Source organism: Rhinichthys klamathensis, unplaced genomic scaffold (assembly GCF_029890125.1).
Source record: "Rhinichthys klamathensis goyatoka isolate OS25496 unplaced genomic scaffold, OSU_Roscu_1.1 h1tg000036l_1, whole genome shotgun sequence".
Taxonomy (NCBI): Eukaryota; Metazoa; Chordata; class Actinopteri; order Cypriniformes; family Leuciscidae; genus Rhinichthys; species Rhinichthys klamathensis.
Window position 1 is genome coordinate 7265102 of NW_026606584.1, and position 26202 is coordinate 7291303.

At 36.0% G+C, this 26202-nt stretch overlaps 1 protein-coding gene across 1 annotated transcript; it reads right to left on the reverse strand.

Moving 5' to 3' along the window:
* Window positions 1-3332: 3332 nt before the first annotated feature.
* Window positions 3333-12797, reverse strand: LOC130081239 (uncharacterized). The gene is made up of 8 exons (XM_056246222.1): window positions 11656-12797; window positions 6214-6587; window positions 5955-6110; window positions 5332-5575; window positions 4802-4900; window positions 4657-4727; window positions 3787-3885; window positions 3333-3704 (listed from the first exon to the last, which is right to left on the reverse strand). Exon 1 carries the CDS (start codon window positions 12705-12707, stop codon window positions 11769-11771), a length of 939 nt encoding a protein of 312 aa, XP_056102197.1. The 5' UTR covers window positions 12708-12797; the 3' UTR covers window positions 3333-3704; window positions 3787-3885; window positions 4657-4727; window positions 4802-4900; window positions 5332-5575; window positions 5955-6110; window positions 6214-6587; window positions 11656-11768.
* Window positions 12798-26202: the final 13405 nt, after the last annotated feature.

The following is a 26202-nucleotide window of genomic DNA, read 5'->3' on the forward strand; positions in this document are numbered from 1 at the left end:
GGGTTCGAGTCCCATTTGGGACGACTTTAAAATTGTGTATAAAGTTGTCATTTCAATTCCTTCCGGTTCTGCTCTGCTGTTGGTGCTTAAATGCTAGCTGTGCTTCATTTACATGTATATTCAATTTGTGCTGTTTTTGTTCTTGCGGCTCTGCACTGCTATTGGTGCTTAAATGCTTGATGCGCTGCTGTACTTGCAGTACTTGCTGTACTTGCTGTGCTTGCTGTACTTGCTGTACTTGTTGTACTTGCTGTACTTGCTGTACTTGCTGTGCTTGCTGTACTTGCTGTGCTTGCTGTACTTGCAGCTTGCTGTACTTGCAGTTTGCAGTACTTGTTCTGCTTGAGGTGCCAAGCCTTTCAACTTTGCTGTACTTGTTCTAATTGCGGTGCCAAGCCTTTGAACTTTGCTGTACTTGTTCTAATTGCGGTGCCAAGCCTTTGAACTTTGCTGTAATTGTTCTAATTGCGGTGCCTTGCAGGGCTTGGCCCCGTGTTGCTGCTTGCAGCTATATTTAGGGGCCAAGCACCGAAGGTGCAGAGGCACCTATTGTATCTGTTGGTTTTCTTATTATTATTATTATTATTCCGTGAATGGGAGTCTATGGCAGCCCTATGAACCGTACATAGGAAAATGATGAAATTTGGCACACTTGTAGTGATGCTAATGAATAGTAATTGGACCAATTTTTGACCCTCTAGGACCAACTCTATAGCGCCACCACCAGTTCAAAAATTCAACATTGAAATGGTTATAACTTTTGAACCCTTTGATCTAGAGACATGAAACTTAGTACACCTGATTCCACTCATCATGCTGATCACAACCAATACCTTACATTAAGACCCCGCCCATTACAGTAGTGGCCATTTTGAAATGCACAGTATTCAGTTTTTTCGCTACTCCTCCTTCAAATTTTGTCCAATTTTCTCCAAAAATGCACTCAAATGATCTTCAGACTGAGCCGCATAAAAGTACTGTTCCCGATTTTTTTGTTATACTGGAAAAAAAAAGTTATAATGTTGCAAACTTAACGAGGTCCACCCAAAATTGGCTAAGAGGCTGTATCTCGGCCAAAGTTTGATCAATGGAAACGAAAATTGGTACACTTCATCAGAAGCATGTTCTGAGGTCCCATTCCAAAGTTGGGAATAGCGCCACCTACGGGTCATGAGATATGACAAATTGCTATTTTGGCCAATAACTTTTGAAAAGTTTGTCAGAAAATCATAATTGTGGTATCTATGGATTCCTTGCATCATGCCGAATCCGTGGATATCAATATTGCCATGATGGGATGTACCACGTGTCTGCCATTTTGAATTTTGTCATAATTTGCAATATCTTTTAAACTATTTGAAATTTCTTCACCAAATTTGGTATGGATCATCATTAGCATGGCCCGAAGGTACCTGAGAAGTTTGATCACAGCGCCACCTAGTGTTCCAGAGATATCATTTTTTTTTTTAAAAACGCTTATAACATTTTAAAATATTGTTCAAATTTTGAATTCTTTATGTCATTATGATCCTTGGTTTATGCCGATTCAGACGATATCTCATTTATCATTTTCCAACAATGTGACTGGCCGCCATATTGGAGCGAATGTAAAACCGTTTTTTCGCTACTCCTCCTTCAAAATTTGTCCAAATTTGTCCAAAATTTGCTCAAATGATCTTCGGACCGAGCCGCACAGAAGTACTGTTCCCGATTTTTTTGCTATACTGGAAAAAAAAAGTTATGATGTCGCAAATTTAACAAGTTCGACCCAACATTGGTTCAGAGGCTGTAACTTGTGAACAGTTTGTCACAAAATCATAAAATTGGTGTCTATCGATTCCTTGCATCATGTCGAATCCGAGGATGTCTATTTTGCCAGGATTGGATGTACCACGTAATAAGCTAAATTAGCATTAAGATAGCTTAGCATGCTTATGGAACTTTTTTGTGAACTCATTCTCACACTGAACCCTCTCCTCTGCTGCATTGAAATTCACGTCCTCTGAGTGGCGCAATCGGCTAAACCATGTGTTACAAATCCCGAGCCGTTCCGATTGTGGGTTTGAACCCCGTGTTGGATGAGTATAAAAATTGTGTTGATTCCTGCATTGTTCTAATCTATTGCGCTGCAGCAGCTTGTTTTCATTTCATCCATAAGTACTTCTGAACCTATCTCTTCTTCATGTACATTCTATTTCTGCTCTTTTTTCTCTTCTGGCTCCACATTAGCTAACCATAAGTTACATTAGCATTAAGAGATCTTAGCATGGTTAACTGGTTGAGATGCCAAGTAATTCTTTTGTGTGATTATTGTGTGCTCATTCTTACACTGAAGCATATCCTCTGCAGCTTAAGCGTAAGCTTAACCATGTGCCATGAGCCAAAACCATTGTGTTACAGACATAGTGTCTTTCTGAAAAGTAATCATTAGAATATGATGTGGCACATTCATATAAAGATTCATGCTTGACTTGATTAATGGAACTTTGGCATCTTGGTAAAAAACATATATAAAAAAAAACAATTTTCCCCAATGGTCCTACTAGATGAGTAACAGTCACATCACCCAGAGATTGTGAGTTAGAGTCCTGTCCAACTTTATAAAATTGTTCCTTTATTATCCAGGTAAGCATTGTTTTAATCTTTCTTTTGGTTTTAGAAACATTGTTCATTCTTTCATTCTCGAGTATCCAGAAAGTTTTGTGAAAAAAGGATTGCTATAGCGGTCCTTGACAATCTACTATTCTTGCAATGTAAGCGGTTTTCTTCATATTAATACTTTTTGCCTTTGTGTGTTCATGGTCATGTCAATTTCCTTTTGTGTATTGTGTGTAGTGAGCTAGAGAGTAGAAGGGTGTGATTGGATGTTTGTCATGGTCTAAGTAAACTTAATTTTTTTTAATTAGGCTGGCTTTTATAAATTTCAAGTTAACTACATAAAGCTTTAAACCAAACAAATGCATATATAATAGTTTAACTTTGCCCACTGACAATACTTAAAGTTAAAACATTCAAGTTTGACAACATTTTAACTGTTGTCCTGAAGACAGTCACTTACTAATTTTAATATTTCAAAATAAAAACAACTGTTAAAAAATTATAGCTTACTACAAATTAAATGAAAATTATGTAAATGCTCGATCCACTAAGCTGTTTTATGATGCACTTTTTGTAAAAGACACCAAGTTTGTAGAATCAATTCATATACTAAATATAGTGTCTACATCCATTTAATACAAGTAGAAAATCAAAGACATTAAAATGAAGTATATGGCTACAGAGACAAAGTATATTTCACTCAATTTATTTAAAAAAAAATCTTTATTACTTTATTTAACATGTTGTGCCTTAATACCCCAGTGAGCAAGCCAAAAAGGCGACAGTGGCAAGGAAAAACTCCCATAGATAGCAGTGTGGAACATCATGGACCAAGGGCTGGAGCATAATCAGCGTAGTGGCAAAGGAAGAAACCTTGAGAGGAACCAGACTCAGCAGGGGCAGGCCATCCTCTTTTGGCTGGCACATATTAAAGTAACTATACATAGGCCAAATGTAATACAAGCCATCCATTCAACATTGTTACTGTGGAGATTATGTATTCATTTGTAAAATAACAATTGACTATTGACTGCCTGCATAGGTTTAAAGTTTTTTCAGAACAATTTTTGAATTGATAGTTCAGAAGAATGTTGTTGTCACTATTTCTAGAAGGGGAAAAGAAATAAACCAAATCACAAAAATGATATGTTTTCAGTAACTAGTTTGAATATATGCATTATACATTACCTTTTTTAATCAGTTGTACACTTTAGAGAAGTTAATGCCGCATACAATCTTTTCATTGGTATATGTGAGGAAGTTTTGACTTCAGTGCATTTCAGATATCTGAAAATATTACATTCATTGAACAAAGTGCTATAAGTAAAGTCTTCACATTAAACATTTCACAACTAACATAGCCATGGTCTGTTACCTTTCTGTTTGTGGACATTTGTTTAGGGATATGTGGACTTCAAAATATCAATAGTACGAGTTTCTGCACAAATCTGAAAGTGTACCATTAGATTAATCAGTGCTTGTATAAATGTCCACAACTTAAATTTACTTTAATAATAAAACTTACCGTTTTATCAGTTGTGCGCTTCTTTATAAAAGTTCATGGAGCAGAGGATCTTGTGATGGGTATATGGAGGAAATTATGACTTGGGTGAATTTTAGTAATCTGAAAATATTACATTCATTCAACAAAGTGCTATAAGTGAAATCTTAACATTAAACATTTCATAACGAACATGGACATGGTCTGTTAGCTTACTTTTTGTGGACATTTGTATAGGGATATGTGGACTTCAAAATATCAACAGTAGTTAGAGTTTCTGCACAAATCTGAAAGTGTACCATTAGTAGATTAATCAGTGATTGGATAAATGTCCACAACTTAAATTTACTTCAATACAACTTACTGTCTTAATAGTTGTGCGATTCTTTATAAAAGTTCATGGTGTAGATAATCTTGTGATGGATATATGGAGGAAGTTAGGACTTTGGTGAATTTCAGAAATCTAAAAAATATTACATTCATTCAACAAAGTGCTATAAGTGAAGTTTTCATATTAAACATTTCACAACTAACACAGACATGGTCTGTTAGCTTACCTTTTGTGGACATTTGTATAGGGATATGTGGACTTCAAAATATCAACAGTAGTTAGAGTTGCTGCACAAATCTGAAAATGTACCATTAGATTAATCAGTGTTTGTATAAATGTCCACAACTTAAATTTACTTCAATAAAACTTACTGTTTTATCAGTTGTGCGCTTCTTTATAAAAGTTCATGGAGCAGAGAATCTTGTGATGGGTATATGGAGGAAATTATGACTTCTGTGAATTTCAGAAATCTGAAAATATTACATCCATTCAACAAAGTGCTATAAGTGAAATCTTAACATTAAACATTTCATAACTAACATGGACATGGCCTGTTAGCTTACCTTTTATGGGCATTTGTATAGGGATATGTGGACTTCAAAATATCAACAGTAGTTAGCGTTGCTGCACAAATCTGAAAGTGTACCATTAGTAGATTAATCAGTGCTTGTATAAATGTCTACAACTTAATTTACTTCAATAAAACTTACGGTCTTAATAGTTGTGTGATTCTTTATAAAAGTTCATGGTGCAGATAATCTTGTGATGGATGTATGGAGGAAGTTAGGACTTTGGTGAATTTCAGAAATCTGAAAATATTACATTCATTCAACAAGTGCTATAAGTGAAGTCTTCACATTAAACATTTCACAACTAATATAGACATGGTCTGATAGCTTACCTTTTGTGGACATTTGTATAGGGATATGTGGACTTCAAAATATCAACAGTAGTTAGAGTTGCTGCACAAATCTGAAAGTGTACCATTAGTAGATTATCAGTGCTTGTATAAATGTCCACAACTTAAATTTACTTCAATAAAACTTACCATCTTAATAGTTGTGCGATTCTTTATAAAAGTTCATGGTGCAGATAATCTTGTGATGACATATGGAGGAAATTATAACTTCAGTTCATTCAGAAATCTGCAGAGATTACATACATATAACAAACTGCTTGATGAAAGTGAAGCAGTTTACACAAAAACATATTGCCATTAATGTAGATAATCTGTTAACTGAAATTGACATGCTTTCATTCAAGCTTTGCAGACATAGCTGATCAAAAAAGATATTATTTTTATTTTGTGTGCTTCTATAGAGGAGTTCATGGAGCAGAAAATCTTGTGATGGGTATATGGAGGAATTATGACTTCAGTGTTTCAGAAATCAAAAAAAAAAAAAATTACTGACAAAAAGGTAAGATAACATACAGTTTATAAATCTGAAATTATATTGTTAGTTGATAGTGCCTTAAATATTTTCTTTTTAAACTATTAAAATGTACACAATCATGTCAACTTACCTTTCTATGTGAAGTTTTCTAGATCATTTTTAGATGTTTTCTTGTAATCCTATTAACTTAATTGCATTTTATAAGACAACTGTAGGAATGCAGGCAGTCTTTGTGGATGCTTCCTATGCTGATTGGAAGCATCCAGTGTTGTTTGGATGGCTTAGACTGGCAGAAATTAGATCAAAAACAAATTCAGCTAAAAAACAAAACCATTGTCTAAAATGAAGAAAAATCAAACACAAATTTAATGCATAAAAACTACAAAAACCTTGACTGGATGTAGCTTTGGAGCTCCAGAAAGAAGAGCAATTATGGGAGGTGCTGGTTTGTGCCCGATGAACAATGGATAGAACTTGGTATGGAATGGTCAGGACTGTATAGACCTTGGAATCTCAAGATGTGCGTCACATTGTACGAACAAAAACAGAATAGACAGTGTAATTATATACATTTCTTAGTTCAGCGTGCTGCATAAATCAGACATATTACCTTACATGAGTAAACCTTTCTTGATAGCATACTAGTGGACTTGCAGAAATTACAACAAATGAATCATTTTCTTATTGAAATGATTTGAAATAAATGGTCTAATAACATACCGTTTTCACTTGTGAACTTGAACAGACCTTCATGGACCTCAATCTCAGATTAATTGTAGCAGGGCAGGGGCACAGAAAAGAAAAATGCAGTTATACAGTCTTCATTATGTGTCAGAAATGTCAATTACCTTACTGAAACTAGTATTGCTTCATGGTAACTATAGTAAGTTGAAACAATTTCAATTGTAACATTTTCTGCATCTTTAATATAGACATGGTCTATTAACGTACCCTTTTCAGTTGTAGGACATTGCACATGTTGACTGTATCCATGGACTTCCATTAGTGTCCCAATTGAAGATGATGTTAAGATGTCCTCATTGAAGTCTCCCATAATTACTTTTTTTCCTGGATGTTTTTCCAGCTCAGTAATGACATGTAACAGATTTTGTCGAAACACATCAATTTGATATGAATTAGGCCTGTACAGCAGAGCAGCATTCAAACTGATATGTGGAACTGAGAAGTACAAACATTCCAAATTGCAAGGTTCTGGAATGATGACTTTAAAAAACATGTTTTCACAACAGTAAATAGCAACCCCACCTCCTCGCTGTTGTTTTAAATTACTGAAAAGGGGAGTGCTGTTGTCATAGCACTTAGCTCTTGGATTATGCTTGAAAATAAATCCTGGTATTTGTACTTGGTCTTCAACTTTTAGCCATGTTTCAGTTAAACAAATACAATCTGCATTCATAAGTTGTCTGTGAGCTTGAATATCTTGAACATGAGCTTGAAGACTTTGCACATTCTGAAGAGCAATTGTAAATATACCAGGTGTCTTTGAGAAAGTGTGACTTTCTAATGGAAATTTTGGTATATTTTTCATTGCCAAGTCAATTTGATCATTACAGTATATTACAGACTCCTTGAAGTTTTGAATAATTAGTCCATTGAGAGTTCTCACACGACTCAATGCAACATATGCTTGTCCTGAAGTAAAGATCTTGTCAAGGGATACGACAGCTTTATCTACTGTGAGCCCTTGGACTTTGTGAACAGTGCATGCCCATGCCAGTCTAAGTGGAAATTGGCGCCTTAATCCACCGTTGGTTGTGACTTGATCTTCTTGAACTTCAATTACTGTAGAATTTTGGGAAAATCTATGTCGTTGGTTTGATCTCTGAATTTTTCCCACATTTGGATCATCAAATTCCACATGAATGGCTGATGGAAAGTCATCATCATAATCATCGTCGTCCTGTTTTTGACTTCTGCTAATATGGACAACTGTACCAAATGCTCCATTCACAAGTCCATCCGAAACATTAATATTTTTCTTTAACATAACTCTTGCTCCAACACCCAAGGAAACACATTTAGCCAAACAGGAGTTGAAAACGGTTAAATGAAATCCAACTTTTTTTTCAATCCTTCCAGTTTTTGGATTTCTCTCAAAGTCTTGAGCTCGAATACTGATTGCCTCAGGACAAACCTCATTTAGTCTCTGAATATTGTATTCATCAACCTCTTTATTTGTAGGAAATATATGAACATCACCGCATTCTTCTCCTGTTTCACGTTGCTTCAACATGTTGATGTCACCTGAGCTTAGAGGTTCATTCTTTTTACGAACTCTCAGACGATTTAAGGTTTCAGCAAAAGTTACATCTTGTTGCCGAACAACTTCAGTTAATTCAGCAATTTCAAAGTGGTTTTCCCAAAGGTTCACTCCTTTTGTATCAGCATAGAGTGGAGTTCCTTTGACAGGCGGCAGCTGATAAAAATCTCCTACAGCTACAAGACTTACTTTTCCAAAGAGGGAGTAATCACCAGTTTGTTTGATTTGTCTCAATCTCCCATGAACATATGACAAAAGGTGATGGTCAACCATGGATACTTCATCAATAATCAAAATCTGCAAACATCCAAGTTTGGAACGCAGAGAATTGATTTTGTCATCACTTAGTGGTTGATATGGCAGTTTGACATTAGCACCAATTGAAAAAGTGTGGTGTATGGTAGCAGCGCCAATGTTGTATGCAGCTACTCCAGTTGATGCACATAAAATCACACTCCGCTCATCAGGGTTGTCAGACAGCTGAGACAAGAGTCTAGAAGATTCATAGCATATTGCTTTGATTAAATGGCTTTTTCCTGTGCCTGCTCCACCAGTAACAAACAAGCGAAACGGTTCAGGATTTTCTCCATGCAGTTTTTGTAAACACCAGTCGCGAACTTTGTAAAATATTGCAGACTGTTTAGCATTTAATGATCTTAGTAAACCCAATGCTTCATCTCGAGACATTGCAGCATTACTGTTCTCAATTGTGAATGCAGTTCGAGGGTTCGCTACAAGATCTGGAATAAGTGTGTCAGAATCATCTTCTTCAGGAAGTACGTTATTCTTCTTTAGCTCGATACATTCATGGCGCTCCTTCTCTGTTTCAGGACACAATGCAGCCCAAGCATCTTCCAAATCAACACCCAGCTCCAAAACCTGTTGAGCTCGGTCCATTTCATCGCTGTCCTTTTCAAACAGTGCTCGATTAGAATCAACAATAGATTTTACTTCAGTCACATTACTTCCGCATTTCACAGCACCATTGTTGTAGAAATCCTCATAAGTGTGGAACTTCTCAGGCTTCAGCTGGTAATCTTCATAATGTGGTAAAAAAAGTTGTAGCAGTGAATGATAGTACTTCTCAGGATCTTTTGTTGGTGAAAATCTTGGATACCTTATTACTGCAGGTTCAGTTCGAGTTCTTCTTATCATATAACCACAATTGTTGTCAAGCTTGATCACATTTTCTTTGTTTTGTGAAGATAGCTCAGATGTTGACAATATCCTGTATTCTGAACAAAAACTGCCCAGACACAGAATCTCAAAATGTTCTGTTTTTGGTCTACTCTTGTATCGGTCAACCAAACTATTCATCCAAAAATTCTCTTCACCACAATGGTCATCTTTGTTTTGGAGAACACGCAAAGGCAAACTCATCTTCACAGGATCAGTTCCAATTGGAATAAACTGGACTTTGCGAGAGCATTCTTTCAAGTGCATACCTGTTAGGCGATACACTGCCTCTTGTGCTGAAACTTCTCTGTTGTGTAGATATACACTTCCCAACATTTTTAATGATGATCTTGCTTCAAGATTTCCATTCATAGCTTCATTTTGTGCACGTTGCAACAACAGTCCCATTTCTTGTTCTGCTTTTGTGATGTAACTAATAATATAAACCACTACAGAGTAAGCATCTGTGACATACTGGATATCCATGTTGCCTTGCCATGCACGCAATAAATGAGGGTTATATTGATTTACCCAAACATCTTTTGGACTTCGTTTCAAGACGACACTTTTCTTTTTAGAACATTTCTTGTACGCCTTCTCAAACACAGCTTGATTAATTCCAATGGATTGGAAAAAGGCATCTGTTGAATCAAAATTGACTTCAGATTCTGTTAACGCAGTTTTGATTTTCTTCAGAATTGCACTTGCAGTCTCATTTCCATCATTGCCTTTCAAGTCATCTCGTATAGCTCTTGTTATAAAGGTGCGGCTAGATGGAGGCCGTGGAAAATTAAATCTACACACTGTGTTTTTCTTCCGGCATGTCTTGGAATGTCTTCTGCTGTGCTTTTGAACACTGTTCACAGTCTCATAAAGTTCTGCGTCATCATCTCCTGGTGTCTCACAAGTGATATAATGATCTATGAAAGCAGCAACCAAAGCATCACTGTCTTCGTTGTCTTCATTTAACTTTGGAGCATTTTCAACCCAAAACAGACAATGAACATGAGGAGATCCACGCTGTTGAAACTCTACACGATAGAAGTAGTCTTTGATCTTTCCAATAGGTTGAGCAGGTGACATAATGACATCCTTCAAAAAACAATGCCATCTATAATCAAACATCCTGTCAAGCTCATCAACACTGACATTTTTCTGTTCTTGCTCCAGGATGGTGTTGATCATTTCAGGCCATCTGAGATCAGCAGAGCTAAAGGATGCAAAGAAAGTTGGAATACCTAGTTGTCTTATGAGAGCAAAAAGGTCTTTTTGAGTCGATTGCCAATAGGGTGGCGTTCCACGGACTGGTCTCAAAAATTTGTATCCTTCATCATAATTCAATATTTTAGCTAACGACTCTGGGTTTGTCAGCATATCCGAGGTTACTCCTTGCAACAACCTCTTGTCCGACCCTTTTCGCAAAGCAATAGAAACATTAGATACAATTTGATCCAACTCCGACATGTATTGTGCATAGAAAATAAAGTCTGTACTCCGTGCAAAACGTCCATCTGCGTTGAGGATTCTTGCATTCAAGTATCGTGACAGTGTGATCTTTCTTTCTCTCTCATCATGGAATGTTGGACCACCAGTTGGAAAGAGAACAGGAAAACATTTTGCTTCATTGCTTTTATCAGACAGTAATTTAACAGGACTGTTACCTTCAGCTGGTGCCACATTTAATACATCTTGAAAGTGCTGATCAATTACTTCTGAACCAAGATCGACAGGTTGTAAACATGTGTCTGACAAAAGACCACTCTGCTCTTTGATGTAAGTCAAGTCTTCCTCTGGCTGTTCTTCAGTATCATTTTCCTCTTCACTCTTTTCAACGTCAGCTTGTTCCTCCATTTCTTCAGCAACATTCTCTTCTGGTTCATTCAAAGAGTTGATCCATTGTTCATTAATCTCCACATCCTTGTACCATTTATTGCACCTGATCAAACGTCGCAGAGCATTTCTAACACGATCAGTGTGAACATGCTTGTACTCATAATGCCCTTTGTAGGTTAACTTGCGCTTCAGTTTTATCCTTATCATCTTGTCATCACATTCATTTCGTGGAAGAATATTTGACACATCTGCAGTATTTACAGGAACACACACCACCGGTCCATGGCAGCCATTTTGTTTTCCACGGGGAAGACAGAGTAACTTCAAAAAAGGAATATTACGTGCCACAAGATGTTGTTCCAAAGAGTTAAGACACTTTAGTTGATTTGGAATGTCCACCAAATGCATATTGTTAGCAACACTCTCTTCAGGCAGTTTTCCACTGATAATTTTTCGATGACAGGTTGGACAAATCCACAATTTGCACCTTGGAGAAAAACCAGAAGTATTATGACATTTTTCATCACAAACATGCACATACCTCAGGGTGATGCATCTTCTTGCCAAAGCAGCAATTTTGTCTCCTTTGTCTTCATAGCATTCTGGTTTGCATTCAGTAACCTGCTTTCTGAAAAGTAAACGGTGACAAACACATCACACAAACTCTGGACCTCTACTCACTTCTTGACGAAAACCAGCAATGGCAACACCAATGTCTTTCTGTTTTTCCCTTTTTTTTGCATATACCTCACAGCCTTTTTGTATTTTACTGAAATGAAAGTTTACATCTTTGTGATATTTTGTCTTAGAATACTCACGCACTCTTACTTTAAAGTCCAGGTTTTGAAGATATTTCTTCTTGGAATACTCACGTACTCTTGTGTTAAAGGCCAGGTTTTGAAGATATTTCCTCTTGGAATACTCACGCACTCTTGTGTTAAAGGCCAGGTTTTGAAGATATTTCTTCTTGGAATACTCACGCACTCTTGTGTTAAAGGCCAGGTTTTGAAGATATTTCTTCTTGGAATACTCACGTACAGTTGCCTGAAATGAGACATTATTTTTATATTTCATCTGAGAATACTGGCAAACATGTTTCTGAAACTGAACATCACGGTATTTTGTTTTGGCATGGGCAATTTTATTCTGTCTGAAATCAATGTCACTATCATACTTGGACTTCTCATACTTCCATTGTTTCTGTCTCTTGGTCTCTTGGTCACATTCTGCAGCGTCACTTACCTTCCTTTTACGCAGACATAGCATTCTCACCTCATTTGAAGTAGCATTCCCACACTTTGCTGCGCAAATGTCTTGATCTCTGTGCTTGACACATGTCACAACTTCATAATGATTACCATTACAGTTTTTCAAATATATTGCATTGTTTACAATTACCTCTCCAGTAGGTTTGTGTGCATTCCACCGGCCATCATTAAAAGTCATTATTGTTGTTTTAAATAGATCAGCAGAAGCAAAGATGTCAATTTCAGTGACCCATGACCCAGAATAATAGACTCTAGATTGTATCAAGTAGTCCTCTACTGAAGTATACTCACTTCTCACATACCTCTCAAATATTGAAGCGTTCATTTTCAGGTGTTTGACAACTGCACGGCGAATCTTCAAATGTTTGTCCTCACTTCCACAAATCGCATATGCCAGTGATCTGAAAAAGCAGTTACCATCTGGTTTGATACTCTTTGTCTGACACGGACCTGCAATGGGACCAAAGTTTGTTGCAACATCACAGTCACTGTTATCATTTGTCAAAAGCAAAAGTTCACATAAAGCTTGCTGATCTCTAACAGTCAAGAGAGAAAAAAATATTTCTGGAATTGAAACATCAGTAATAATTATGTCATCTACAACATTTTCAACATGAGATTTTTCAACCCGTTTCTCAGAGACCTGCTCATCCTGCTTTTTTCTTCTCCCCCTTTTTCCTTTACTCGGCAATACATTACACACCGGCTGTGACATGGGAACATTATTGCTTGTATTTTGAACTTCAACCTCAGGTAATTGAAAGTCAGGTGACCTTACCTCAGTCGTCACAGATTTGCATACCTTAGGTTTGCGTTTTAAGACTTCACTGTAAAGTGCTTTACCAGAAGAGCATGGAAAACTGCTGCGGTCTGCCTCCAGCGAGTGGGACTTCGTAACCCATTTCTCTGATAGTTCATACTGATTTTTACTTCTCCCCCTTTTTCCTTTACTCGGCAACACATTACACACTGGTTGTGGCATGGGAACATCAGTGCTTGTATTTTGAACTTCAGCCTCAGGTGATTGAAAGACAGATGACCTTACCTCAGTCGTCACAGATTTGCATACCTTAGGTTTGCGTTTTAGAACTTCACTGTAAAGTGCTTTACCAGAAGAGCATGGAAAACTGCTGCGGTCTGCCTCCAGCGAGTGAGAAACTTCAGCATCTGCATGAGCAAAAACTCCAGTTATCTCAAATCGTGGCGCAATTACCCCAAATGACTGTGCCATCTCATTAATGTAGTTATACAAAGATTCTATGGTGCTGTGATAAGCAACACAACTTGTCTCTGTCATGTTAGCATGAGAATCAACAAAGGCATACCATGAGCCCTCCTTAATAACTGCACATGTGTTGGCACAAATACATAAAAGGAAAGCATCAGCACTCAATAGAGCTCGCTGAAGAGCTACATCAACTGGCATGGCCACATTCCTTAAGGATTCATCATAGTCATCAACATTAACAAATCCAGTGAGAGACTCTGCATATTCTATGGAAAAGACAGTATTACCCAGCACATGTCTCCTTGGTAATTCATGGACAGCAATGTAATGCCTACCCATGACTTCCCGGTCATTTATGTTACCCTGGTTTCGTAAAGATTCATAAAGGCGTGTTCCTGCAACCAATACACCATTGAGATCTTGTGTTGTCCAGGTCAACACGTTCTTCATCTTGCTCATCAACACTGCTATCAGACTGATGGCACCACACTGTCTGCCACGTGAATTTCCAAAGCGGGCATCACCTTGATGAAAGGAACCTTTCAGTAATGGTTTCTGTAGAAATTCAACACATGCAGGTAAAGTATTCAAAGCATTTTCATGTAAAGTTCTGTACATTTTAAAGTTTTGTTCAGAGTTCTGTGGAGGTAACTGGGTTTTTGACTGGGTTTTTGACTGGGTTTTTGACTGGGTTTTTGACTGGGTTTTTGACTGGGTTTTTGACTGGGTTTTTGACTGGGTTTTTGACTGGGTTTTTGACTGGGTTTTTGACTGGGTTTTTGACTGGGTTTTTGACTGGGTTTTTGACTGGGTTTTTGACTGGGTTTTTGACTGGGTTTTTGACTGGGTTTTTGACTGGGTTTTTGACTGGGTTTTTGACTGGGTTTTTGACTGGGTTTTTGACTGGGTTTTTGACTGGGTTTTTGACTGGGTTTTTGACAGAGTTTGAAGCAGAGCTTGAAGCAGAGTTTTTGTCAGAATTTTTGTCAGAATTTTTGTCAGAATTTTTGTCAGAATTTTTGTCAGAATTTTTGTTTTCAGCCATTTTTTTACGAGGAAGCCGCAAAACCTCGGCTCGACTTGTTTTAAGAGGGAGCTGTGCAGCCTCTGCCTGACTTGTTTTAAGAGGAAGCGGTTCAGCCTCTGTTTGCCCTTTTTTAAGAGGAAGTGGTGCAGCCTCTGCCATTTTTTTAAGAGGAAGCGGCCGAACCTCTGCTTCACTTGTTTTAAGAGGAAGCGGTGCAGCCTCTGCCTTTTTTTCAAGAGGAAGCGGCGGAACCTCTGTATTTGCACACCGTTGTGCAAGCCTCTTGGCTATGCGGGCCCTTTTCTTAGGTCGTGGCATCTGTAAATATAAACAAAAAGATTTTTATGTATACTTGCGTAACTCAAGTTGCCAGTTTTACAAAACACCCAAAAATATTTCACTGCATTACACTATAATGATTTTCTAGCCATTTTCACATAGAAATATAATTCTGAAATCAATAAGCATTTAATTAAGATAAATAAAATATTTGATATGCACGTATGTGAATATACATATAAATATATATTTAATTTGGCTTGTGAAAGTCAACTTACTGAAATGCTATTTAAACTTAATATTATTAGTATTCTTTTTCTGAGACTTAAATTTCTTACTACTACTCCTCCTAGAGCTTTAACTTCACATACTCCAAACTCGGCACGGACACTCAAACTGTTCTGACTCGAGTTTTTCAGACTGATCGGACTTACGGTTTTGCTAAAACCCATTGACTTAACATTGTGGAATCTTCACATTTTCAAACTGCCCAACTGTCAAAAATTCAAATCTAAATACTTTGAAGCCCTAGACTCAATCAAACTGCCATTCTATACACTATATGAGCTATTGAGACTCATTTAAACTAATACACTCATCTATATACAGAGGCGTAGGTTTGATTTTGAAATTGGTGGGGACGGGGACATCAATTTTAGGGCTGGGTATCGATTCACATGTTCAATTTCGATTCGAAAGCTCTCAGATTGATTCAATTTTGATTCTCGATTCGATTTTCAATTTCGATTCTTGATTCCTGATTTGATTCTTGATTATATTCTTTGACTATAATGAATATAGATGTAATACAAATCCTATATTTATAAAAAAAAAAAAAAAGAACAGTGGACATAAGTTTACTAGTGGTTAATTAATACAAATAAATTAAGAGCCACAAACCTGTATACACAGTAAAACTCTTTATTTTAGGTACACTAGCTTATACACTAAATGCATACAATGAATGGACAGGATTTTGATGCTAATTTAAGACATAACCGACTGTCTTTACGAGGTTACTAACCAAGACAGTATTGACATAATTTTGCGTGTTTTTAACTGTTACAGTAAAGCGATATAATCCAGTGATAAAACTTTTGTTTCTGGCGAGCTGTTTGTGAGGCGGATTTAGGCTTTATTAACGTGCACGCAGTGAAAGACATCTCTGAGAGTGCGCGAGCACAGCATGGTTTAACATTGCTTGAATGTTTAAACTGGTAAAATCAATGATAAACTTTAGTTACGGTGCAATGCTGGCCCGATTGTGCAAGTGAATATTCAGCGCTTGCCTAGTGCTGAGAGAGAAGACGCAGCACCACCGCGAGTCCTTAATATGGAAAAAAATAGAAAGAATCGATTTTGAATCGACCACATTTTAAAAAACGATTAATCGAAAAATCTATTTTTTTTGCCCTGCCCTAATCAATTTATAAATATATTTTAAGTTTTGATCGAAATTATTGCTAGGGATATATCAGGGTCACTGGATATTGGTAGGGACACGTCCCTAGCGTCCCTACTAAATTCTACGCCCCTGTCTATATATGACACTTATCTATCTAATCTTAAACTCTTAAACTCATAATAAATTAATAAACTCTAAACCCGAACTCTTAGACTCATTTAAACTTATAAATTCTAGCTCATAAACTCTAAATTCATAAACTCATACTCTTATAAACTCTCATAAAACTATTAAACTCATAAATTAATAAACTCTGGACACTTACTCATTTAAACTCATAAACTCTAAATTCACACACCATAGCAACCAGTTACAGCACCCTAGCAACTGTAGGCCGTACTAAATAGCGATGATTTCTCAGAAACTTGTAATATACCACATTTGAAAAGGCTGACAGGCTCTGTAAGAAAATACCTCACAGTGGAGTAAAAGTTGCACCCCTGGGGGGCAGGAGCAGCCCAAAGTTGACTTACTATGGTGTAGGACAGCCCATGACATGCAACTGCCTAGTAACACCATAGCAACCACCCAGAACACCCTATCAACCCCCTAGCAACACCATAGCAACCACACAGAATACCCTACCAACCGCTTAACACCATAGCAACAACCCAGAACACCCTAGCAACCGCCTAGCAATACCCTAGAAACCACCCAAAACCTCCTAGCAACCACCTAGCAACACCCTAGCAACACCCTAGCAACACCCTAGCAACACCTTAGCAACCCACTAGAAACACTGTAGCAACTTTAAATTACTTGAAACTATACTTTTACACTTTAAACTGTTAAATTTCAAACTAATTTAAACTTTAGACTAATTTAAACTAATTTAACTTTAAACTACTTTAAAATTCAAACTAATTTAAAATTTAGACTATTTTAAACTATAAACTAATTTACACTATAAACTACTTTAAACTTTAAACTAATTTAAACTATAAACTAACTTTAACTTAAAACTTTCTGTTCCAAACTTTCACAAGTCAACTTAAAATTTGTCTCGACGAACTTTGTCTAGTTTATTATTATCATTATTATAAAACAGACATTAAGTTATATTATTAAACAAACATTCAGATTGTCTTATTAACCAAGTATTAATTGTAGCAGACATGTGCAGTGCACCTGCACAAACATTAAATAAATAGTTTGTCCAAAATCAACATCACGTGCCTATTCAATTTCAAAATTCAACATACTTTAACAAAGTAATGTAAAAAATTTACATTAAAATTGTGCTAAACTTTTTAACCAAACTTATTTAAAGCACTATCACCATTGCATACTTTTTAGCATGAACAGGGCTATTAATATTAAATGTTTGTAGAAAGCATGTGGCAGCCCTTCATGAGAGCAGCCATTTTGTCAACATTCATTCAAAACACACATAATTAAGATGTCTAAAATACTTTCAACAACCTAACTCTTAGTTTCATACAGAAGAATTGGAACAGCACACTGATATAATTTCAAATGAGATTGCTTAATCTATGACCTGCTTAAACTCACCTTGTCAAGAAACACAGAAACAAGTCTCCTTGTTTGCCAGCCTTATAAACCTCACTAATTACTCCACTTAATTACACTAATTGCATTACACTAATTACACCACTTAACCAATCATTAATAATTATTATTTTTACACTGAAGCCTCTCCTCTGCAGCGTTCCATTTCAGCATCCTCTGAGTGGTGTGAGCTGTTGACCCACATGCTACAAACCCTGAGCCCTTCTTGATCATGGGTTCAAATCCCGTGTGACACATGACCACACTACAAAAAATATTCCTCTCATTAAGGTGATTGCAAACAATAAAAAGCATTAAGACTTAACCCTTTACATTACTGCACATTTAGAAAAAGTACAGTTTTCAGTTCTTTGCTACTTCTCATTCAACGTTAGATAAATTCCTACAAAAAATAGAGCAGATGATCTTCCATCTGAGCAACACAGAAACGTATATTTATGTTTATCTTCATTCAATAATTATGATGTCACAACTTTAACAAGGTCAACCCAAAATTGCTTCATTGCAGTTCAATATTCTTAGTAGTACCAAAAGTCCAGAATTGTAAGATTCTTACAAGAACCTGTTAATCTTAATGTTGTAAAATAATATTTTATTGATCTATATACTGCATCTTGGACTAACTTTATTTGTTAAAGGTGCAGGACAACCACCTAACAGTGAATCACAATAATATCAACTAAACTCATTAAACGTAACATGCTGTCCATTTAAATACTAAATCTTCATTTTGAGTTGATTCTCATTTGAACTATGGAACTTCTACATCTATGGAAACACATGACTTCCCAGGGGCTCAATGAGTGACAGGCATATGACCCAGAGATTGTGGGTTCAAGTCCTTTGTCTTACAACTTTATAAAGTTGTGTCATTTCAATTTCTTTATCATACTGAAACGCGTTGTACTATTCTTTCTTCCTATTAAATACAACGTGTGTTTCATTTATATGCAAAGTCTTTATTTTGAGTTCATTCTCTTTTTTACTACTGAACCTCGGCAGCTGGATGATCTCATTTCTTTTGTGAGGTAAGAAGTTAATGAGTAAGAATACTTTGGTTATTAAAGTTTCTTTTAAAGTTTTGAAAGCAAAGTATTTTTAAGTACTTTTTGAACCCATGGAACCATTGAAGGCTTGGCCCCGTAAGGCTGCTTGCAGCTTTAATCTTATTATTATTATTATTCCGTGAATGGGAGTCTATGGCAGCCCTATGAACCGTAAGTAGGAAAATGATGAAAATTGGCACACTTGTAGTGATGCTAGTGAATAGTAATTGGACCAATTTTTGACCCTCTAGGACCAACTCTATAGCGCCACCACCAGTTCAAAAATTCAACATTGAAATGGTTATAACTTTTGAACCCTTTGATCTAGAGACATGAAACTTAGTACACCTGATTCCACTCATCATGCTGATCACAACCAATACCTTACATTAAGACCCCGCCCATTACAGTAGTGGCCATTTTGAAATGTACAGTATTCAGTTTTTTCGCTACTCCTCCTTCAAATTTTGTCCAATTTTCTCCAAACATGCACTCAAATGATCTTCAGACTGAGCCGCATAAAAGTACTGTTCCCGATTTTTTTGTTATACTGGAAAAAAAAAAGTTATAATGTCGCAAACTTAACGAGGTCCACCCAAATTAGGCTAAGAGGCTGTATCTCGGCCAAAGTTTGATCAATCAAAACGAAAATTGGTACACTTCATCAGAAGCATGTGTTGAGGTTCCAATGCAAAGTTGGAAATAGCGCCACCTATGGGTCATGAGATATGAACAATTGCTATTTTGACCAATAACTTTTGAACAGTTTGTCAGAAAATCATAATTGTGGTATCTATGGATTCCTTGCATCATGCCGAATCCGTGGATATCGATTTTGCCATGATGGGATGTACCACGTGTCCGCCATTTTGAATTTTGTCATAAATTGCAATATCTTTTAAACTATTTGACATATCAGCACACAATTTGGTAGGGATGACCGACACCATGTCCTAAAGCGACATGAGAAGTTTGATCACAGCGCCACCTAGTGTTCCAGATATATCATTGTTTTTTGAAAAAACGCTTATAACATTTGAAAATATTGTTCAAATTTTGAGTTCTTTATGACATTATGTTCCTTGGTTTATGCCGATTTAGACGATATCTCATTTGTCATTTTCCAACAATGTGACTGGCCGCCATATTGGAGCGAATGTAAAACAGTTTTTTCGCTACTCCTCCTTCAAAATTTGTCCAAAATTGTCCAAAATTTGCTCAAATGATCTTCGGACCGAGCCGCATAAAAGTACTGTTCCCGATTTTTTTGCTATACTGTAATAAAAAAGTTATGATGTCACAAATTTAACAAGGTCAACCCAAAATTGGCTAAGAGGCTGTAACTTGTGAACAGTTTGTCACAAAATCATAAAATTGGTGTCTATCGATTCCTTGCATCATGTCGAATCCGACGATATCTATTTTGCCAGGATTGGATGTACCACGTTATAAGCTAAATTAGCATTAAGCTAGCTTAGCATGCTTATCTGGTTAACATGTCATGGAACTTTTTGTGAACTCATTCTCACACTGAAACCTCTACTCAGCAGGCTGGTGAACGTGCATGAGTGATTAGCTCAACGTGTTACACCACGGATCCCGATGTTCAGCGTCGTGGGTTCGCCACTCAGTGTGACATGTGCCCAGACCGCATGAGGTACTGTGGCAGGAAAAGATGCAGAAGTTGCATCTGTTCCAGGCATTGTGCATAAGAATGATCTCATCTGAAGCTGCCACACACAACATGCAGTGCTTTTACGTCCAATTCATTGTTGTTCTTCTTCCAGAAGGGTAGTCAATGGCAGCCCTATGAACCACAAGTTAGAAAATTGGCACACTTGTAGTGATGGTAATGAGTAGTAATCTGACCAATTTTGGATGATTTAATCTAAACTTTTTAAATACAAAATGTTCTCCATTTACTTCAAAATTCTTAATTTTGACTTGATTCTCTCTTGAAAATATTGAATTTCGGCAGCTGTGTAGATGCATGTCTGGCAAGTGGCTCAACGAGATGAGTGACAGGCATCTAACCCATAGATAGTGGGTTCGAGTCCCGTGTGGGACAACTTTAAAATTGTGTATTATGAAATTAATTGATTATGAAACACTTGTAGTGAGTAGTCCAACGTGTGATCAGATGATCTTTGGACCGAGCTGCACAGAAATGATGAACAGGTTTTTGATAGTAGCCCCCATACCAAAGATCTTCCTCTCTGCAGTTGACCTAGCCTGTGTTTGTTGCCTTATCTTAGTTAGCTTAGCATACTAATTGGTTAGCATGCTAGCCAGATGCCATTCTTTCTAATGTGGCTCTTCAGTTATCAGGCTAAACCATAAGGCTTTAAGTGGTGGACAAGTTGCTTCTGTTCCAGGTGAAGGAGCTAGTAGAATAGAACACACAGATAATTTATTTAAAAATTCTTCATTTTGAGTTGCTTCTCACTTGAACTATGGATCTTCTGCATCTTGGCCAAAACACAACTTCCAAGTGGTGCAATGAGATGAGTGACAGATATCTGACCCAGAGATAGTGGGTTCAAGCCCCATGTGGGACAACTTTAATTTAAAAAAAAAAATGTGTTAAGTTGTCATTTCAATTCCTTTATTATCCAGATAAGCATTGTTGTAATCTTTCTTTTGGGATTAGAAATGTGTTTTTGTTCATTCTATGTTGATTCTTACCTGAAGTCTTAAATATCCAGAAAGGTTTGTGAACAAATGAGCAGTCATTGACTTTCAACTATTCTAATTGCATTGTAAGCAGTTACATAAATTGGTTGTTTTCTTCCTATGTATAGTCGTATCCTCTTTTTTTTTTTGCCTCCATGTGTTAATTCTCAACTTCATATATGTGTTTGTGCATTGTGTGTAAAGTAGTGAACTGGAGAGCAGAAGGGTATGATAAGATGTTTGTGGTGGTCTAGGTAAACCTCTATTTTTTTAAATTGTGCTGCCTTTTTTACATTTCAAGTTAAATACATAAAGCTTCAAACAGAACACAAATGCCTATTCAATTGATCAACCACTGGCAACATTTTATTGCAAAGTATATAGTAAAGAATACTTTCAATTCCATACAAGAAATGGTTTGACCAACTCCACAATATTAACTGATCTGACATTAAACATTTGAATGTGTACATATGCATATCTTTTAATTATTTTAAGTCCCATAAACATTAGACTTACTTAGTGACTTGAATATCAGTTTTTCCTTCTCGTCATGTGGACAATAAATAAAAGTAATTTTATCATAATAGTAAACCATAAAATCACATTAAAATACATGAACATTTTTGTATTATCTAACATTAAGAATTGTTTTAAAAAATAAATTGTAATTGTAAATAGAAGTTAATTAGTTACTACATGAATGTTAAATTACTAATAGTTACTATTCTAACAGTACATTATTTGGATCAACATCAATTAGTTGAGGTATATTGCCAAAAAGACTAGTAAAAGCTAACCTAAAGAATTTACATAATGTATACAATTATTTATTCTCAAATAAGCAACAAAATATCATTACACATCAAACAATACACTATCATTATACACAGAGCTGCACTCCAGGTTTATTGCTGCTCCTGATGCTTTGAATATTTTCCCAAAACAATCAGAGTAAAGCTTAATTAAGTTCAAGAGGCTTCATTTCTCCATCCCTAAAAGGCATTATACAAGTAAATTTACCTTTCAATTATTTCCAGCAGACTTTCAGATCCATTTCTTGCCTCCACTAAACCAAGCTTCCCAATTCTAAAATGATTAACTCAGCAATTTGATGAATGTATTACTAATTCCTGCAATCACCCTAATTGAATCGTTTGTTAATTGCATACCAAGCATTGTCAATTTCTGTTCTAGTAGGCCTAATCTACTATAAATCACACCACTTGCAAACCTCTTTTTTCATGCAACAGCAAAAATGAACAAATATTTAAATGGACCAGAGACCAGTGAATCTGACAACTGCATTTATGTTTACATTCATGCAGTTTCCAGAGTGCAACTGTCTAGAACAAACTCAAAGTTTTTTAATGCAACTTTGCAAACAGGTCGCAGTGAATATCACCAAGCTGTCATCTTTGCGCACGAAAAACATCAAACTTGGACAACATTAGCATTAAATCGGACAGCGGTTAAACTGTCAAACATAACAAAAAAGCCAAGTAAGTGGTAGTCTAGCTATTTAATCCTGTTTTCTATCTGATAAACTTTCAGTAATCGTATTCCTTTCAAATTCATTGTACAAACAAGCCCATATCAATTCTCACTTTTTTCATTCTTTAGGCCTCAATAATTCTGAATATTTCATTCAGTGTGATCGGAGTACTGCTGTGGAAGTCGCAACATCTACATTTCCCCACAAACCACCAAAAGAGATAGAAAAACTCACTGTAGAAGAAGCAAAAACTCTGGGATCACGACAATTGGTAAGCTGTTTTTTTTTCAACCTTCTCACTGTGTAAATAGCCTACAGGGTTGTTTACTTGTTGTAGTAATGCTCTGGAGAGTAGTACAATCACATATATTAGCCCTCTGTAGATTGTGCAAAATCGTTTTTATGGGGAGAAAAACATTTTAAAGTAGCCTGACGTTCAAAAAAATGCTAAAATGTGAAAGATTTTTCAGATGCACAGGCAAAGATTACTCTGCTTCTCAGTTATCTTTGCTAGATGCTTTACAAACATGATTAATGCGTTTCAAATTGGTTAATGTGTGGAAAAGTTTGGCTATTTCCTCTTCTTATGACCACAACAGCAGTTGTATACATTTCCCTTGTAATCATGTTTATTGATGTATATTTTTGATTGTACATGTACGATTTTCTTTAAATTTTCAGATCACTAAAATATCTGCAACAGTATGCAAGCTAAACAACGCAACTACTGTAAAGGCCTGGGGTACAGACTGTGAGATCCAAGAATGTTCCTTGCAAGATCCATCTGGAGAAATTCAACTTACTCTTTGGGAAAACCAAGTTTCAAAACTGCAACTAGGTAACTCCTACACCTTTACCAATCTTAAAACTAGACTGTACAACAGCCTTAAGAGCCTCACAACAACCCTGAAAACAACCATGGAACCTATTGCACAGGACCAAGTTTTCCCACCTGGTCAAGGCCCTAAAATCAGTAAAGAACCCTCTCTACCTAATACAGTGGTGAAACAAAAGCCAATAGGGGTGCAAATAAACATTAAAAAACAATGTCCAAAATGCCACAAATCACAAGAACAATTCAACATCAAACAGCAATTTCACCGTTGCCCGACTTGCAAAATTCTACGGAACACAAAAAGCTATATAACAAAATGCAATGGAATAATTGAGATAAATCAAGACAGTCAAATAACTTCTCTTACGGTTTCGAACTCAACTTTGTCAAAATTCATAGCACCAGAACTTGAACTGTCAACTTGTGATTCACAAGATATAGAAGAACTCTTTCTATCCTCCGATGAACTGACTTTAACATATAATAACTGTTTGGAAGTCACCAATATTGAAAACGCTTCATCCGCTCATCCCAGTGATGAGGATTTATTTGAAGTGAATATCGATGAAATCAACCCTGTCCTCTGTGTCACAGAGACACAAAGCACTCCAGAACCCAAGTCTCCAGTTAAAAGACCATCTGAGCCAACAACGCCTCCTATTACACCAGCTAAAAAACCTTTGACTAAGAAGAGTGCTGTAAAAATAATACAAAAATGACTTTGTATTGAAATGCACAACTAAGATGGTTGTGTGTGTGTGTGTGTATATATATTGAAATGATGGTATTGGTGTTTTTTTTTTTTTTTTTTTTTTTAATGAATGGCAAATATTGATTTAAGTCATGTTTTCTATTGAAATTAGGTTAATTTTGTCCATTATGTTCTGAAATGCTACTGATTGATTTTTATTTCATTTTTATGGCAAAGCTTTGTTAAATGTTGTTTAATGTATTTTTTTTTTTATTAAAACAAATGTGTGTCAATTCTTGGAATATGTGACCTTTATTGCATGGGCTTATCTTGCATTTGGAAAGTTGCGTGCATTCTTCTAGCCATTCTTAACTAGGCACTAAGTTTAGTTTCACAAACCATACTGGGAAAAGCAAGTAGTGTAACCATAAGTGTCATTGTGAATAACTAAAGAAACGGTTGGTATTCTGTTCTGTAAAGATTTAAATATGCAACAATGGTGCTTTAAAATCACTTCAAAGGCCCCCTCTAATTTGCTTACTTTATCCAATGTGCTAAATGGTATTTAAACTAAAAATAATCGTTATTTTTAATTCACATTTTTATCACCTCTCACAATATTGTTTCTAGGCAGCATAAAAAAAAAAACTTAATTGTACAAGACATTATCAAAGGTGACTGTCAAAGTAATGTACTTGTAGCAAAAATATAGGTTACAGTTGCATATGGCAGTTAACCCATGTAATTCCAATTTCTTTTCCCTGAGATAACATGTATGAATACATAAGGATATTAAACAATCTTTAACAATTACGTCAAAAATATATCTCAAAATCCATACAAAAAACTTGATTATTCGTCAGGTCACAATTGTGACCATTAGTAGAACAAAGGGAGGCTAGGTATATGGTGTTAATGGATTTATAAACTGACAAACTTCTACAGTTTAAAGACCAGGTTCAATAATTGTTTTAAGCTTTAGTTAATAGTGTTGTATTACATCAAAGACACACCATGCAAAATTTCCATTTGTCAAACAGTGACCCCTAGAGTTGCTGTGGAGTACTTGTATTTTTTCTGAATATTAACTTAATGAACTAATATCTAATATGCCCATGACAATTTAGAAACTGAAAATAGAACATAAAAATATGTATTAGATCTAATATAACAAAATTACAAGATTATAAAATGCATTGCGTGAATTCTTGTTTAAAGAGAAGTGTTTAATCTACAATTAAACTAGGAATGTTTGACAGAATAGTGAATATTATCAGGAAACCTGCTCCAGACTTTAGGACCCACATGCAAAAACAAAACATTCTCTCCTTTAGTGCAGTTCAATATCCTAAGTAGTACCAAAAGTCCAGAATTGTAAGATTCTTACAAGAACCTGTTAATCTTAATGTTGTAAAATAATATTTTATTGATCTATATACTGCATCTTGGACTAACTTTATTTGTTAAAGGTGCAGGACAACCACCTAACAGTGAATCACAATAATATCAACTAAACTCATTAAACGTAACATGCTGTCCATTTAAATACTA

Excerpts from the sequence above, each read along its gene's own strand:
- LOC130081239 (XM_056246222.1), bottom strand. The coding sequence starts at position 12,707 with ATGAACGCTTCAATATTTGAGAGGTATGTGAGAAGTGAGTATACTTCA.